This window comes from Periophthalmus magnuspinnatus, chromosome 10, assembly GCF_009829125.3.
Source record: "Periophthalmus magnuspinnatus isolate fPerMag1 chromosome 10, fPerMag1.2.pri, whole genome shotgun sequence".
NCBI lineage: Eukaryota > Metazoa > Chordata > Actinopteri > Gobiiformes > Gobiidae > Periophthalmus > Periophthalmus magnuspinnatus.
The window spans coordinates 30484818-30501432 of record NC_047135.1 but is presented as its reverse complement, the minus strand read 5'-3'; the positions used below and the strand labels follow the sequence as shown (position 1 = coordinate 30501432).

General features: G+C 37.5%; 3 protein-coding genes across 5 annotated transcripts; all 3 read left to right on the top strand.

The window, feature by feature from the left end:
* Positions 1–129: 129 nt before the first annotated feature.
* On the top strand, positions 130–7536 carry trappc11 (trafficking protein particle complex subunit 11). The gene is made up of 30 exons (XM_033973814.2): positions 130–290; positions 919–1153; positions 1275–1444; positions 1873–1943; positions 2070–2184; positions 2260–2359; positions 2428–2501; positions 2656–2752; positions 2827–2960; positions 3042–3183; positions 3265–3349; positions 3448–3527; positions 3745–3823; positions 3886–3940; positions 4060–4205; positions 4318–4379; positions 4455–4587; positions 4657–4787; positions 4878–5003; positions 5139–5332; positions 5426–5574; positions 5664–5785; positions 5889–6008; positions 6095–6160; positions 6270–6426; positions 6511–6622; positions 6694–6785; positions 6857–6990; positions 7104–7271; positions 7340–7536. The coding sequence occupies exons 2-30, from the start codon at positions 950–952 to the stop codon at positions 7382–7384; spliced, it is 3363 nt and encodes a 1120-aa protein (XP_033829705.1). The 5' UTR covers positions 130–290; positions 919–949; the 3' UTR covers positions 7385–7536.
* A 405-nt stretch (positions 7537–7941) lies between these two features.
* Positions 7942–12463, top strand: spdl1 (spindle apparatus coiled-coil protein 1). Its single transcript, XM_033974317.2, has 14 exons — positions 7942–8250; positions 8786–8953; positions 9038–9214; positions 9595–9789; positions 9969–10118; positions 10239–10337; positions 10421–10531; positions 10605–10745; positions 11096–11202; positions 11292–11412; positions 11558–11624; positions 11700–11879; positions 11953–12025; positions 12167–12463. The coding sequence occupies exons 2-14, from the start codon at positions 8786–8788 to the stop codon at positions 12306–12308; spliced, it is 1731 nt and encodes a 576-aa protein (XP_033830208.2). The 5' UTR covers positions 7942–8250; the 3' UTR covers positions 12309–12463.
* Positions 12464–12604: 141 nt separating this feature from the next.
* sil1 (SIL1 nucleotide exchange factor) lies at positions 12605–15590 on the top strand. 3 transcript variants are annotated; one of them, XM_033974315.2, is made up of 12 exons: positions 12605–12720; positions 12842–12950; positions 13258–13405; positions 13482–13587; positions 13655–13754; positions 13846–13935; positions 14027–14119; positions 14487–14608; positions 14680–14776; positions 14860–15024; positions 15106–15267; positions 15348–15590. In XM_033974315.2, the coding sequence occupies exons 2-12, from the start codon at positions 12858–12860 to the stop codon at positions 15543–15545; spliced, it is 1374 nt and encodes a 457-aa protein (XP_033830206.1). In that variant the 5' UTR covers positions 12605–12720; positions 12842–12857; the 3' UTR covers positions 15546–15590. The 3 variants fall into 3 exon arrangements, with proteins under 3 accessions (XP_033830206.1, XP_055080584.1, XP_055080585.1); XM_055224609.1 differs by having other exon boundaries at positions 12632–12720; positions 12853–12950; positions 15348–15569; XM_055224610.1 differs by lacking the exon at positions 12605–12720 and having other exon boundaries at positions 15112–15267; positions 15348–15569.
* The last annotated feature ends 1025 nt before the right edge of the window (positions 15591–16615 follow it).

Below are 16615 nucleotides of genomic sequence, written 5' to 3'. Positions count from 1 at the left end.
TACTTAAAATGTTATTAAAAGGCAAAATTGTTATAATTTCTCTAATCTTTTGTAGGCTGAGCTCACTGTATGTATGAACATTACAGACACAACAGGGTTAATGTATTTTGAAGACCTTGAACCGGAAGTTGTTGCAAATCAGGTTAAGTTACAGAGTATAGCACTAGCTAGCGGTACGCTTTCTTGAGGAATATCGGCAAAATAATGTAGTATTTAGCTCTAGGTTGTTGTTGAAATTCATTACAAGAACAGTCGATTGGATGGCGAATATTTCGAGCCTATAACTCAAGGTCAGAATCTCTAAACATTGCTAAAGGTTGTTTTCTAGATAACCTCGCCCACAGGCTCCTGTCATTAGCTGCTTATTAGCCAGAACCAAGACGTCTCTAACTTGGTCGATTGGACGGTTAAATTCTGCACATCTACAATTTTAAAGAGTACACGAGATATTACCATTTCAGAAGGTGCATTGGATAACCTTACAGGCGTGACAATAGATCTAAGGAGTTTTCTTCATCTCACTTCCGCTTTAATTTTAGTGAATTTGAAGACTGTTCCATCTGAGTGCTATATATTTCCATTGAATACATAAATGTGTGTACTACACGACTTACTGGGAGTCGCATTTCAACATAACTAAACTTGATCTGCTGTGTGCTTCAGGATGTAAACAGCAACTGTGCTATGCTGTGCAGTGTCTTGTGATCAGCTAAGCTTGTCAGCAAAACTGCGAGTGACACGGGACACATTTGATTTAAGTGTAATGATACTTTGAATACCAACCACTGACAAAAAAGGCAGAAACAGACTTCCAATTTTCTCAATAACATGTATCTGTTGTCTACATGTAGTAGTAAATGGTTAGGGATATATACTATAAATTTGTTAATTCAATGTAGGTATTTATTTCTTGTTCAGGTGTAGGACTTGCAGAAGTGGAACCATCAGGATGGCAGGTTCTCAGTGGGAACTTCCCCCTGAGCTTTGCTGCCGGCCTATGGCTTTCGTGGCTCTCACAGGATTGGATGTTGTGTACAATGCTGTCCATAGAGCCATATGGGATGCCTTCTGTGCTAACCGTAGGGCAGACAGAGTTCCAATATCCTTTAAAGTCCTCCCAGGGGACCATGAGTATCCTAAGTGTCGCACCAAGGTAAGCATCAGGGATGATGATCGCCTGCTTAATAATTTAAACATGTTGAACCTGTCCTGTACATTACATTATTGCAAACTTATTCCAATAAAAATTCTCACTGTCACATTTTATCTTCTAGCGGACGTCATATGAGTGGTACATACCCAAAGGCATCTTAAAAACTGGTTGGATGAACAAACACCTGAATCTGGTGCCAGCACTGGTTGTTCTTTTCTATGAGTTGGACTGGGACGATCCTCAGTGGAAAGAAAAACAGTCTGAATGTGCAACTAAAGTGGAGATTGTGAGGTGTGTCTATAGATTGTATATATTTACAGACATGGCTAACTTGCTAGCCACCGTGTGCTAAATAGGAAGTGATTATGGGCGTGCTTCCGGCTGCATCGACTCCAATTCACTTTACATTAGAAAACTGTCACCCCTCTCTCTGTAACTACTGCTGTCAGACTTTTCATTTTGGTCTTAAATTGTTTATATTAACCAGCCCTACATGATCTTGGTATTTTCATATCATTAATGTGTCTGTAAAACACTCACACTCAATTCTTTATACAATCTATGGTTGTATCTTGTGCTTTGACTATTAGATGGTTTATAATAATTAGATTGTTGATAATGCTTAAATATTAGTTACATGTTTTAGTTTTATTCTAGTTAAATTCTATGTATAAAAATGTCTGCCACTTAGAAATATATGTTTTTTTTGTTTTTCTTAGAACCAGTCTTCAGGGTAGAAACACCAAAGTTGCTGTTGTTCTTATTCAAAAGAAAACACCTTTGCCACCAGGTAAAGACCATTCTTCCATATTTCTATCTAGAAATACAATATTCCATCTGCTCAAGCAAAAGAACTGGATTTGGGCTATTAGACAATTTTATATTCTTAAGTAACAGATTATTTATGAATTCTTAGGGGAGGACCTTGTCGCATCTGAGAGGGCATCTGCTCTCTGCAATGCTTGTGATCTGTCAGGCAAAAGTTTGTTTGTACTGCCACACACTGATCATCTGGTGGGCTACATTATTAGGTAAGTGGCTTCTCTAGTTTTGTGTTTTCTAAAATTGAATTGGTTTTTGTCAAGAGAAAGCCTATTATTCTGCAGGTTGGAGAACGCCTTTTATGAGCATGCTCAGACATATTACTACACTGAGATCCGTCGCGTCAAATCTCACAAAGAGTTCCTTAACAAAACGACACATCAGGTATATAGATTTGTATTCAGAATTTATATTAAACAAAAAAACCAACTATACATTTATGATTGTTGCAGCTTTTATTCGTCAGACATCAGTTCAAAACTGCCTTCTTCAGTGAACTTAAGCAGGACACACAAAACGCTCTCAAGTAAGCCTTTCTTATTGTAATAGCTCTTCTACTCTACTAATAGTCTACTAACACTATAATAATATTATACTATACTAATACTATGCTATACTAGTGGCATACTATGTTAATAGTATACCATACGACTAAAAAGTCTTCTTTTCTTATCTTGTAGATACTATAGAACAGCGTACAGTCTTATCCATGAGCTCAGAGCACACGAGACCAACATGTTGGAAATCAAAACAATGGCTGGATTTATAAACTATAAGGTAAAACAAGCCTATAGTTGACTATTACATTTATCAAATTCCTACAATGGTGATGTTCCTTTTTGTCTCCCCAGATCTGTCGCCTGTGCTTTCAACATAACACTCCACTTGATGCTATTGCACAATTTAGGAAGCATATTGACTTGTGTAAGAAAAAAATAGGTAGTGCAGAGCTGGCCTTTGAACATGCAGCATGGATGTCAAAACAGTAAGGCATACTACTGTAGTGACATTTTCTATAGGTTAAAAGCAGCATTTTAACTATTTCTTATCTAATGCATTATTTTAGGTTTCAGTCATTTGGTGAGTTGTTTGATGAAGCCATTAAATTGGGTCTGACAGCCATCCAAACTCAGAACCCAGGTTTCTACTATCAACAAGCTGCATGCTACAGCCAGGACAGAAAGCAACTAGCTCACCAGCTCTGTCAGGTGATATATTGGGATAAACCAGATATTTAAATAAGTTTCTCCTTTTAAATGCTTATCTATTTGTGTATTTTTTGATAATAGACTGGAGTAAGCTATCCTACAGCTGACCCCTTGAGTGGTGCCCTGGACTTCTATGGTCAAAGACCCTGGAGACAAGGCCACCAGAGTATGCAGTTGGCCCATAAACAAGATGATCAAATATATAATGTTAAAATATATACATGTATTCTAGATATGCACTGTTAAAATATGATGCACTTGCAGGCATTGACCCCCCAGATGCAGAGAAGGAGAAGACAGGGATGCTAGCTCTACAAATAAAAGAGAAAGGCGTACCTCACTCGGTGAGTGAACAGTCTGCCTTTTCATAGGTTTCAGCTTCCTATTATAGAGAACATTTTGTGAACTTTTCAAAATGTATAATATTTTGTTTTAAATGTGGTAATCTTTCATCATTCTGAATCCTATGGATAATTATTGAACATCTATGACAATATTATTAAAAATTTAGTGATCACCACGACAACAAGCCACTGAAGTGTTGGATCTCTACCTTGACAGGAGCTGATAATAGCTCTTCTTAGCAATGCTGTGGCCCAGTTTAAGAAGTACAAGTGTCCTCGGATGAAGAGCCATCTAAGTAAGAAAGTTTTAAATATTCCTTAAGATTACTTTGTGACCAAATCATTTTCTGTTTTTCAGTGGTTCAGATGGGAGAGGAGTACTATCATGCAAAAGACTACACCAAAGCCCTTAAGTAAGTAATATGAAGGGTAAATTGTAAGAATGTGCAGCAACCCTGAGTTATAATGACTCTATGTAGCATTAACTGGTGATGGGTGCTTCAATTACCGATACATGTGTTTGATCTACTAGGTTGTTGGACTATGTAATGTGTGACTATCGCACTGAGAAGTGGTGGGGTTTGTTGACAGCCATCCTCACAACAGCTCTACGATGTGCTTATCTCATGGCCAGTGTTAAAGACTACATCATCTACTGCATGGAACTGCTGGGCAGAGGTAAGAAACCACACCTTTTTCTTAAATAATTAATGCTTTTATGTCATTGTACTTGGATCAAATTGATACACAAAACATTTCTACTGCAATATTAACACAAATTTCCTACTAGCATCCACTTTGAAGGAAGAACAGAAATTAAGGATTGAGAAGAATCTTACCAAAGTTTTAATGGTAAATAAATGGAATCAGATAAATCATTTAAGGATTTTGTTGCATAGACCTTTACAAAGATCTGTCTTTTGTAAGAATGAGGTTCCAGATGCAGAGTTGGAGTGCGATCCCTCTTCTGCCAGTGCAGCTAAGTCATTGTGGAGCGACCGCATGGCGCTAGCTGGAGCTAATGAGTTCACAATCGAAGTGCAAGACTACATTCCATTCAGTCAGTGGCACTGTTAATATGCACATTCAGTTAAAAACATGAATTTGACATATTATGTTTTGCCTCCAGTCCAGTGCAAAGCCAAGTTCCAATCCCCCAGTTTCCATGTTGACCAACCCATCCAGTTACAGGTTTTCCTCAGAGCCGATGGTCCCAATCCTGTGCCCTTCAGCAAGTTGGCTGTCAGTCTTAGCAACCAGGTGATTGATGCTCAAAATGTTTAAAATAATGTTAATATACTTATACTTGTTATTAAAAACATTTGTTTTGATTTCCATCATGTCTTTTAGGACTACAACCAGTGGTGTGTTGTAGAGTCTTCAGGTCATAATACTATGAGCCTTGCGCCAGGGGAAACAAAGTGCTATAATTTTAGCTTTGTTGCTAAAACTGAAGATGTTGGCAAAAAGATTGAGGTAAGCAGTCTTAGTAATTTAATAAATGTGTTTTTATTGGTTTTGTTGTATCTGTGCATTTGGGAGGTAGGGAATATAAAAAAATATTGTGCCATATAAGAATCAGTGCTAATTGTAGTGTTCTCGTGCGCTTAGATGACTGGCGTTGAGTTGTTGCTGGGCAGCGACAGAGGCCGTTGTGTTTTTCTGACCTGGAGAGGAGCAGGTGGAGACATTGCTTCTACACATGAAGCTCTGCAGGCCAGTCGGTCATCACGACAGTGGGGGCGGAGTCTTGAAAATAATCAAGAACAGGAATGGGACACTATTGCTATTCAGCATAGTACAATGTAAAAAGCTTCTGTGCAAACAAAATAAGCCTTTAATAACATAATCTAGAATCAATTGCCATCAATTCTGACATTTTGGCTTATTTTTCTTAGGATCATTTCCAGAGTTCCCAAAATCTCAGTACAGCTCAGCCACCAGCCTCCGGTGCTCAATAATGAAATGTACTGCCTTAATGTCACCATTCGGTCACAAGAAGAAGGTGTGGCCAAAGATGTTAAACTAACTGCAGGCTTAAAACCAGGTAGAACAGAGAGTTGAAATATATTGTGCATTAATCATCCCACACTGATTATCATTCATTTGCTCACTTTTTCTGACTTCATGTTCAAGGCCAGGATGCCAACCTCAGCCAAACCACACATGTTGCTCTTGAGGGTTCAAAGATTTGTGATGACACCGCACCAGCATTGATTCCTGACATACCTTTAGGTGACTTGAATCCAGACGAGAAGGTATTTTGTTCCTCTATCCTGCGTTTTCTTGTCTAATTAAATCTGAATTGAATATAAATGGAGTCATGAAATGAAATTTGTATTTTATTTTCTCGATCTTCAGCTAGAGAAAGGCATATTTGTAAGGTGTTCAACAATAGGGCCAAGGATATTTTTGTTTCATGTTGCTTACTGCATTGATACAACCGTGGAAGGAAGACAAATCATCTGCAAATGCCACAAGGTTGTTTTTCAGAATACAACATAGTACTTTGTTTTTGCCATTTTGTATTCTAATGTTTAGCATTTTGTGGATTTGTTCACTTGTAGGATGAAACCGTTACAGTAGAGACTGTCATCCCATTTGAAGTGTCTGTCAAGTTTGTTTCAACTAAGGTGTGTATTGAACCACGAAGTTGTCCACTGTTGGTCTCCTAGTAAAATAATTATAAGTATAAATTAGTACACTTAAGATTTCAGTATCAAAAATTGTTACGTTCCACAGTTGGAGCCTCTGGAGCGCGTCTCGGTGGACATCCCCTTCCTTCTCATGGCAGACGTTGTCTCATCCTCTCCGTGGCCGATCTTGTTGGCTTCCTCTACTTTGGAGCTTTTCAGTTTGACCAGCACAACCCCGGATATGAAGTCACAGTTGGAGCAAAGTAGTTAATCATTTCAATCAATCTATGATTAATGAAAGAGATTTATGTTTGTATAAAAATGTAATTGTGCTTATGTGTTCACAGCGGTCCTGGAGACTGGTGAGGGTGCTAGTGAGTGCTTCTGCCTGTGTTGTCCACCTTTAACCAACAACAATAATGCTGTGGCAACAGGACAGTACTCGATATCATGGCAGAGGTAGTACCATAATCAAAAGCCAAACACTAACACTATTTATTTGTTATTATTTAAAACTATGATTGTTGTAGGCAATCATCTTCTTCAGATAGTCCGCTCATCCAGACAACAGTCACTCTACCTCACATTCTCATGGAGTCTGTTCCTCTTTATATTCATGCAGGTTTGTGTGACCATAGATTGCCGTTTGTCTAAATATAAAGCCATGTATTGACTTGACTATGAATTGGATAGATCTGCCTTCATTTGGGAGGGTCAGAGAGTCTCTTCCAGTTCGGTACCATATAGAAAACAGGACCGCTCTGGTACAGGAGGTGGAGATGGCTGTGGAACCCTCTGATGCCTTTATGTTCTCTGGACTGAAACAGGTATTCTTTAAATAAACTTTTTTTTTCATTCACTCACATTGCTTAGCTTCAGCCCAGTCTAATCATGTCTTTTTGCAAAAGGAACATGTCAGAATTTTTATCTTAATTTGCAGGTTCGCGTTCGGATCCTTCCTGGTTCTGAGCATCAAATGTTGTATAATTTTTACCCATTGATGGCTGGTTACCAAACACTACCACAACTCAGTATAAACCTGCCCAGATGCCCTAACACGACAACCCAGAGTTTGAGGCGCTTCCTGCCTCATCGCATTTTTGTCAAGGTAACTCACGTCTCCAGGACTTGCTGTTTTAGAAAAATAGAAAACTAATTTGTCTCTTATTTTTTTAGCCTCAAGGCCGACAGCTTGATGATGCCTCTATAGCAGCAGCATGAGAAATACACATGGGTAACTGTAAATATGAGAATAAAGAAATGTTTTATAGATTATACTGGACTGAGAATTCCTTTAACAGTTCACAGAGGATTTTATTAACACTAGCTGTTTCATATTGTTCCATACAATAAACTATTAAAACCTCTCCTGATCAGGTGACACAATTCCATTCACTGCTTTGATTGCAATGTGAGATTTGTGAGATTGACATGAGATGAAACTATAAAATGAAGTGATGTTCTAATGTCCATTCCCTGATATAAAATGGCTGTGATTTAAATATGTGATGTATGAAACTGAGTGTGATGCGAGCTCTGGATTAAAAAGTGTTTAACTTTATTCTTCTTCTTTTTCATTTGTTTGACACAGTGAAGTACTACCGTCGCCATTATGCAGACATACTACATATAAGCACAACAAAGAAATTGTGTTAGTTCTTCTTGATATTTTACATGCTATGAATTGATAGATTAATAATATGCATCAACTCAAAGTCTGGTCTCTCTTCACTTGGCAGAGTAGCGCTGTTTACACTGGAGGACTTCACGTTGGCAGTGCACACATCTCGCGATAATAAAACATTTCAAACAGTGGCGGTTTGTCGTTGAGACTCTCTAAATTCTAGGCATTTCGTCCAAAGCTAACCAACGGCCGTGATATATTTTCACAGGAGAGGGAGTTAATTTCATAAAGTAAAAGAAAGCTGAATGTTTTTGTTTGTTTGTTGTTTTTTTGGTAATCTTTCGTCAGATGAATAGTAGAACACTGTTTAATAGTGAACTGCCTTGGTTGCAATAGCCCCGCCCTCGGACGAAATGCCAAGAATTTAGTCCTGTCCCGTTTGTCGTTGGATTTCTTTACCAAGGTAACAAATATATATGTGTTTTGATTTTGTAATTCTATCCTGGCTCATTGATTGACCTGTGTTTATCCTAAGTTAATTCCCTACAGCCGTACAGTCTCCTATCCGGTTTGCTGGGCCTACTGTGCTATGTTTTTATTGCGAGTTACAAGTTAGCCTAGTTTGATCGTAACAAAACTATTGCCAAAACGCACTGAAATATTTTTTCATATGTATTTTTCAAGGTTGAATAACAACTAAAGCGGTTTAGATTATATTTATATGCTTTAACTGTTTTAACCACAAAAAGCGAGTGTGATGGTGGGTTCATGTGCTCTAACTCCAAACCACCAGAGGGCAGGGAAATGCATTAAGCAAAGAATCCATTTACACCTATTTCACATGACAGATGTAATTATATTGTACCTACTTTTCTGTACTTATGGATATTGAACTATTGTAATATTGTAAATGGTACAAAGATGGTGCCCTACATGTAGTCGTAAACCATTTCAATTAGCAGGAAGAAAAGCAGTCTTGACCTTTCTTGTTCTTCTAGATGTCTGACCAAGGAGCAGAAGAGATCCAGCGGCTGAAGAGCCAGCTGAGGGAGACTGAGGAGCAGGTGCAGAAGGCTGCTCAGGCCGGTTTAGACCTCCTCAATCAGCAGATGGACCTACAGAATCGGCTGGATGAGCAGAGAGTAGAGATGACAAATGCACTTGAGGTAGGATGAATGTAACTTCAACTTTTGGCTGTTGGTGAAACATAAAAGTGTAACCACAGGTATTGGTGTCATTTTAATTGATAGGTACTTGAACAAGAAAAGTACTCACTGCAGAAAGAAGTTGAGCTGAAGTCCAGGATGCTTGAATCACTACAGTTTGAGTTTGAGGGGGTGAAAAATCAACAGAGACAGCAGCTTCAAGAGCAGGAAGAGCTTTTGGAGAGAAACCACAATGTCACCCTCACTGAGCTCAACAATAAGGTAACTAAATATATGGAAAAAAATTTGCCAGTCAAACATTACCTGCTTGTCGCATGGAAATGTTATTGCTTTGCCTGAAAAGTTCCACCGTATGGTATAAGCATATGTTTAGCATTTTTATAGCCACACAGTGTGTTCGAGTCACGTGCTTGTTTCAATTGAGATTACAAAATATTATACCAGTCTGTGCAACATTTCAGCCAGGAACAGAAGGTTTTGGAACCTCCTCCTAAAGCCTTACATAGTGCCTTTTTAATTTCGTGGTGGTGATTGTTTCATTGTTTGTTTTTGACTCTTTATATTGATGCCAACAAAAGGAAATGGCATGAGCAAAAGATAAATTAAATAAAAAAATATATTTTGTACATTTGTCATTTCAGGTCCATAGGGTGCAATCTGCTTTAGAGGAATCACAGTTGAATGAGAAGCAACTCAAACACAAGCTAGAGGTGCTGACTGAGACATTGAATAACAAGCTGGAGGAGCTGCGAGCTGTGAATGAACAGGCCCAAACCTCCATGTGCTCAGAGATGATGGAGGCACAGATGAAGATCACTGACCTGGAGAACAACATGGTTAAGATGCCACAAGACTGTTTTATATGTGTCAACATTACTACATGCATTAATTGGTTTTACAGTTTTTCTTTTATTTCACGCTAGAGTGCAATGAGATTGAGCATCAGTGGTGCTCACTTAATGATTGTTAGTTCTTTTGCCCAATAAGTTGCAAAACTTGAGCTTTTGTCTCTCAGGTGGAGCTGGAGCAAGTTCTGCAGGAGGCTCAGTACAGAGAACAGCAACTGGAACTCCGCAATGGGAATTTACAGCGGCAATTAGAACGATTAACAGATGAGAAGGAACAGCGAGAGAAAGAAGCAGTTTCCTGGTTTAACTCTCTGGAAGTAAGGCATCATGATCAGTGATCCTGTTTTTTACTTGTATGACCATTGTGAAGTTCTATAATGCCAAATGACATTCTTGTTAGTTTGTATGTTCATTCTGATTATTGCATTTTACTACAGAAATCACGAGAGGCCAACCGAGACCTACAAGTGCAATTGGATCAGCTCTTACAGCAAGCCCAGGATCCAAACAGCAAGGGTAACTCTCTGTTTGCAGAGGTAAATAAAAAAAAAACTTTTACCAACTTCACAAAACCATACAAAAACTAAGTTATGTATTGATATATATTGCTGTGTTATAGCTTGAGGATAAGCGTGCAGAGATGGAGAAGCAGCTCATCAGTATGAAGGTCCAGTACCAGTCACTGCAGAAACAGTATGCCTTCAGCAAACAGCAGATGCAACGACTCAAGGTACTCTTGCAATGATTGTTATTGTTACAATTTTATTTAATTTAAATTATTTGTTGCAATTTGTCTCATGCAGGTTCAAATAGCCACATTAATGCAACTACAAGGTTCTAGAGCTGATCCGGCCCAACTGGAACGACTACAGTCCATGGTCTCAGAGAAGAACGAGGAGATACAAAACTTAATGACCAAACTGCGGCAGCTTGAGAAAGTGGAGGTGAGCTCTGGTTAGGGCTGAACAATTTTTGGAAAAATATCCCATTCCATTTTTTTCTTGACATTTTTTAAAAATTTAAATTTAGGTTTTATATTATTACTGTAATAAAATATGATAATAATATTTATTTAGTTTAGAGGACACATCATGTAATCATGTCCAGGAGCACATGTGAGAGAAATAATATGAAATCCAAACTGCTAAACAACTAATAATCATTAACTTTTCAATCCTTATTCAACCTGTTTACAAATGTACGTCTATGTATAGTATCAAGCCAAAACTTATAAAGTAAAGGAAAAGCCAAGCAATACTCAAAATTACATGATTAATATGTATTAAAATTGTAGCTGATGATGAAGGCTCAGGCACCAAGCTCAGCTCCAGGGGAAAACGCCACTGGTGAAGATGAAACTTACTACACTGACCTGCTTAATATGAAGCTCAGCAACTCTCTGTAAGACCACTTGCACTATAAAAATTAACAGTACACTTCATTCAAATTAATTCAACAGCTCATTGTCATTTTCATTGGGTTGTGTTTAGTAAAGAGGCAGGGCGTTTGGGAGACGAGCTTTCTCTACAGAGAATGAAGTCTTTGTCTGAGAGCCAGCGAGCTCTTGAGCTGGAGAGGAAACTCTTCACAGCTGAACGGATGCTCAAACAGGTATGGATGTGCGTAATAAGATGGCACAGTTAACATAAATGTTATCATGCTGTTGTGCTGAGCATTGTATTGAGAAATTATCTTAAATTTTAAATGTAAAAAATAATAGTTTGTTTTTATTTGCCATTTTTCTTCTTATACATAGGCTCAGAGTGACAAGATCAAGCTCCAGCTGCGCGTTGAAGAGCTCCAACACAAATATGAACCTAAAGGTAATTTTGACATACATTTCTTGCTTTAGTTATTTTTAATGTAAACATGTTTTTTAACATTGTTTTAATTTGTAGAAGCAAAAAAGAATCTTCTCCAAAAGAGAAAAAAAGAGAAGCTTTCAGTAGACATGGTGCCTTCCTGTGAGAAGCTTGAGGAGGGTGAGCAACGGGTTCAGATGGTGATGGATGTGGTTGAAAACTCCGATACAAAAACTGTATCTCCTCCAGCTGCTGAAGTAGTCAACTTTAAACAAGGTAAAAGAAACAACAAAACAGGCGTAAAATTACAATAATGATAATTTATAAATAATCATAATAATTGTTTTAGATCCTGACATAGAGGAACGACCAACAAAAAATCTGAAGATTAGTACAGAAGAATCTGTTGTCCCCAATCCCAGGTTTGTAGTCTGAGATATTTATTGTCAACGATTGAATGTCTTTGTTGTTGTTATTATTATTAATGAATTTGTGAGCATAGTTATATTTTCAATCCCTTTACTTTGCCTGATATTTGCTTGTTTCGTACATCTAAATTCTAGTTCCTGTTTGACTGACTGTAATGTGAAGACAGAGGAACATCATCAGCACATTAAAGAGGGGAGAAGAAAGAAGCAAAAATCTGTGGAGGTGATCCATGTCAAATCTAGTACCACCATGGAAAACCAATGTGCCCAGCAATAACATTCTTTGTATGCAACCTTTATGAACTAAGCATTTTTTTGTCTTATCTATATGTCTTCATCTTTTACTTAATACTGATTGTGTTTGATGTAGTTTTATCTTTCTGGTGAAAAAGAATGTATTATTGTACAATTAAAACATGCATCTATTCCAATGGGTTGCTTTGTCTCTCGTTTTTATTTAAAACCGTACACAAAACAGGGTAGCCTTAATTGGGTGTATTTGTGTTTTTGAAGTGAGGCAGTAGTGATCACTTTAAGCCTGTGAAAAACAACGAAGAAGAAACACATTCACGTGGACCAATCAGCGTCCAGGAACAGAATGTATGCGGAAACGTCATGGGCAACGTACACAAATAAGTGAAAAATCAACAGTTTCACATTTTCCTTTTAAACTTAATCTAATAAAGCAGGTAAGATTAAATCAAAACGTTATATTTATCATTTAAGTCATCGTAAATGCAAAGGAGAGCTGTTTTTTGCCTTGATGCTACATATTTTTTCGCATCATCTTTCAAATATTGTCTTTTTCAGTGTTTTTTCAGGTCCCATGTGTCTCAGGCTGTTCACAATAGTCAGGTTAAGCTGCCTGATTCTAATCACTGTTCTACTGTTTCATTGCTGTTACATATCCTGTCAAAGGGTAAGAACCTCTTTGTGTCTTCTAATACAAAAGTGAATTGACAGCTAAATGAGCATTGTGTTTTGTGATTTGAACCACTATGAAGGATCTGAAGCTGTAAATTTTATGCAGACAAATAAAAGATACAGGGGAATGCAAAAGAAGAACCAGAAAACAACTACTGTGTCATAACAGAAATTATACCTAGTCTCAGTTTCTAGCAAAAGTGAAATGAATTTACCACATCAAACTGAACTGGCTAACACAGAGTCACTTACAATACATTCTCTATATATTATTAACTATTAAATTAAGCTCTATATTGTAGTCGGACGGTGCCCTGACAGTGGTCGACAACCCAGGAGGAAATGAATTAGACACTGAGGATGGAAGTGAGGCCACAGTTCAGGAAGAAGATACTGAAGAAGACTTAGAAGTGGTTCATCCCACAGATCAATGGCAAACTCTCAAACCAGGTAAAATACTTCACGTTTACAAGCAAGAAAATGTAAAAGCCTACATTTTTTTTCATCAAACTTTTTTTATTTTCAGGCCAAGCTGTACCATCTGGTTCACATGTCAGATTAAATTTACAAACAGGACAAAGGGAGGTTCGATTGGGAGAGGAGCAGTTAAAATACTGGATGCAGCAGCATAGGTAAAATTAAATGATACATTATTTGGAGGGGGAAAAAAATGTGTTGATCTTTTTCTATAAATTCTAGTGAGACTGAAGACAAACATCCCTTTATTAACCCTGATGAGCTGAAAAAAGCTATGAAGAAAATAAAGGAAGATCTGAATATCAACAAAGACTCAAATCAGGTCTTTATATTACACACAATTTGTTGCCATTTTTGTTTCGTGTCTAGAAATATGTATGATGTAAATGACACTGTATATTTATAATTTCCAGGAGGAATCTGTGTCATCTCAGTTTCGACCACTGGAGGAGCTAAAAAAGGACATGGCTCAGTTGGATCTTCTTGTGGAAACTGATATTCAGGTAAATGTGTTTTGTAAGTGCACTTGTAACCAATCCAGCTATATTTAATTCATTTTTCTTCCATATTAATTTAATGTTTTATTATGGCCAGATATTAAGACGACTCCTCAACCAGTTTAACAGCACCCGCTCTACAGAGGAGAAATTAAACATTCTGCATGAGCTTGAGTACATGGTGCATCAGGTCTGTGGTTATTTATCAATTGACATGTTAAATATATAATTCATCTGTAATTAATAAATGGTTCATGTGACATTCTAAATAAAGTCTGGTTAAAAATTTGAGTTAAGGGCAGGTTGCAACTCTATGGTCCAGTTTGAGCTTTAATTGTTATAGTGCAAATTGATCTCCTCTATTGTTATTATGTCTATTATGTCTGTACTTTTCTCATAAAAGAAAAAGTGGACCAAACTTTAACTATACCTAATACCTCTGTAATCATACATGAATGCTAGCTGAATTATTGAATGAATAAAAATTATGTCCGTTATATCCAATCCTTAACTTAGAAAGCCACTAAAATGTCCTGACTCTGGTCTCGATGTTTTAGGTGGATAATGCCCAAAACCTTTGCTCCATGGGCGGTCTTATTTTCATTTTAGAGGGTCTGAACAGCTCTGATTCAAAATTACAAGAAAACTCTGCCTTTGTGTTGGGATCTGCGTTATCCAGGTAAACCAAAGTGATATGTGGAAAATTATAATTGTTGCATTTTTCTCATGTTTTCTTCCTTTGGGTTCCAGCAACCCAACAGTACAAGTGAAAGCTGTGGAAAGTGGTGCTCTTCAAGCATTACTGACACTATTAGCTACAACTGAACATTTCCCTGTACAGAAAAAGGTGATTTATTCATAATATTTTCCTCCTCTATTGTCTAAACTAAAACACAAAAAAACTAAAGGATAGTTTTTTCTGTTTTATAGGTCCTTTTTGCTGTTGCCTCCCTTTTGCGGAATTTCCCATTTGCACAACAACATTTTCTGTCAAATGGCGGTCTACAAGTGATGTCAGGGGTATTCCAAGGGGATCGTAACGGAAGTCTGCGAACACGAATTGTGACCTTGCTATATGACTTGATCAGTGAAAAGGTAAAACTTTTTTTTTTAGCTCAAAAAGAAATTCCCAGTTACTATCAATTGTTATTCCTTTATTGCTGTGTTGTATGCTAGGAGCAGATATCTAAGACAAGCCTGGACTTTATGGATCCCTCACATGAAGAGCGAGTGCGTCAGTACTCCAGAGTAACCTTGGACAAAGAACTTGTGGAGACAAACTGGTGCAGCCTTGTTCCACAGCTGCTTGGTTCATCTGAGCATGACTATAGAGAGAAGGTAGACATAACTTTACTGCTGTAACTTTGCCATAACCCATTGTACTTGAACCTAACTCTTGTGTTATTATTTTCTTCTAGGCCCTACAGACTTTAATAGTAATGGCTCCAATGTGTTTGGAACAGTACCGCACAGATGGGTCTCTGTTGACTTCTCTGATAAGTTTAAAGACACTTTATGAAGAAATGGTTAACAAAGAAAAGACTGTGGAAAAAGAGACAGAATATTTTGTGGAGATTGTTGAACTTATAGATAATCTCAAGATAAAAATAAGATAATATTTTACATGTATATGTATTTATTGTGCTAATAAAAGAAGTCATAAAAAATGAAGTAGGCTATGGAGTTTTAACCTCCTACGACCCGAGCTCTTGCATGACATTGACTAGTATCTAATACTGAAAATCAAAGGATCTTTGGATTTGGATGAGTCAGCGAGAGAAAATGTAAATCAATTTTCATGCACATTTTATGGTGGTTTCTATATTGATCAAAGCCCAACAACATTTGACGATGCTATCAAAGTTTACAGAGATCTTCCCAAACGTCTGGGCCCCGATAGCGAGAATGCTGTGCCAGTCAAAGTGTGGCTACTGCCTCTAACCACCCTTGACTCTACAGCGGCCAAGCTTGTGCGTGAGATAAGTGTGCGGTTAGTCCTGGAGGCTCAGGGACTACAGATGGAAATAAGCTTCAGCTATAATCTGGTGCAAAGCATCTTTAATGTTTTTGCACATTGTCCCTTTCAAATAAACTAAAAACTCAGACTATTCTAGAAGACTTGAGTGATATAGAAATGAGGAGCAATGATGTCTTAACAACTGTGGCTGCTCAGGAGTTTCCCCAGATCACCCAAAAAATGAAAAACCTTCATGAATTAGACACTGAGGATGGAAGTGAGGCCACAGTTCAGGAAGAAGATATTAAAGAAGATTTAGAAGTGGTTCATCCCACAGATCAATGGCAAACTCTCAAACCAGGTAAAATACTTCAAGTTTACAAGCAAGAAAATGTAAAAGCCTACATTTTTTTCATCCAACTTTTTTTTATTTATTTTCAGGCCAAGCTGTAGCTAAAAAGGAGCTAAAAAAGGACATGGCTCAGTTGGATCTTTTTGTGGAAACTGATGTTCAGGTAAATGTGTATTGTAAGTGCACTTGTAGTAACCAATCCAGCTAAATTTAATTCATTTTTCTACCATATTAATTTAATGTGTTTTTTTTTTTCTTCTAGGCCCTACAGACTTTAATAGTAATGGCTCCAATGTGTCTGGAACAGTACCGCACAGATGGGTCTCTGTTGACTTCTCTGATAAGTTTAAAGACACTTTATGAAGAAATGGTTAACA

What these genes read in the sequence shown, in the direction of transcription:
- trappc11 (XM_033973814.2), top strand. Translation starts at nt 950, where the DNA reads ATGGCAGGTTCTCAGTGGGAACTTCCCCCTGAGCTTTGCTGCCGGCCT. An exon ending in CTGGATTTATAAACTATAAG is followed by an intron (nt 2,753 to 2,826) that starts GTAAAACAAGCC and finishes TTGTCTCCCCAG; the next exon opens with ATCTGTCGCCTGTGCTTTCA. An exon ending in TGTTCTCTGGACTGAAACAG is followed by an intron (nt 6,991 to 7,103) that starts GTATTCTTTAAA and finishes CTTAATTTGCAG; the next exon opens with GTTCGCGTTCGGATCCTTCC.
- spdl1 (XM_033974317.2), top strand. Translation starts at nt 8,786, where the DNA reads ATGTCTGACCAAGGAGCAGAAGAGATCCAGCGGCTGAAGAGCCAGCTG. An exon ending in CTGACCTGGAGAACAACATG is followed by an intron (nt 9,790 to 9,968) that starts GTTAAGATGCCA and finishes TTTGTCTCTCAG; the next exon opens with GTGGAGCTGGAGCAAGTTCT. An exon ending in ACACAAATATGAACCTAAAG is followed by an intron (nt 11,625 to 11,699) that starts GTAATTTTGACA and finishes TTTAATTTGTAG; the next exon opens with AAGCAAAAAAGAATCTTCTC.
- sil1 (XM_033974315.2), top strand. Translation starts at nt 12,858, where the DNA reads ATGTGTCTCAGGCTGTTCACAATAGTCAGGTTAAGCTGCCTGATTCTA. An exon ending in ATGGCAAACTCTCAAACCAG is followed by an intron (nt 13,406 to 13,481) that starts GTAAAATACTTC and finishes TTTTATTTTCAG; the next exon opens with GCCAAGCTGTACCATCTGGT. An exon ending in TACTGGATGCAGCAGCATAG is followed by an intron (nt 13,588 to 13,654) that starts GTAAAATTAAAT and finishes TATAAATTCTAG; the next exon opens with TGAGACTGAAGACAAACATC.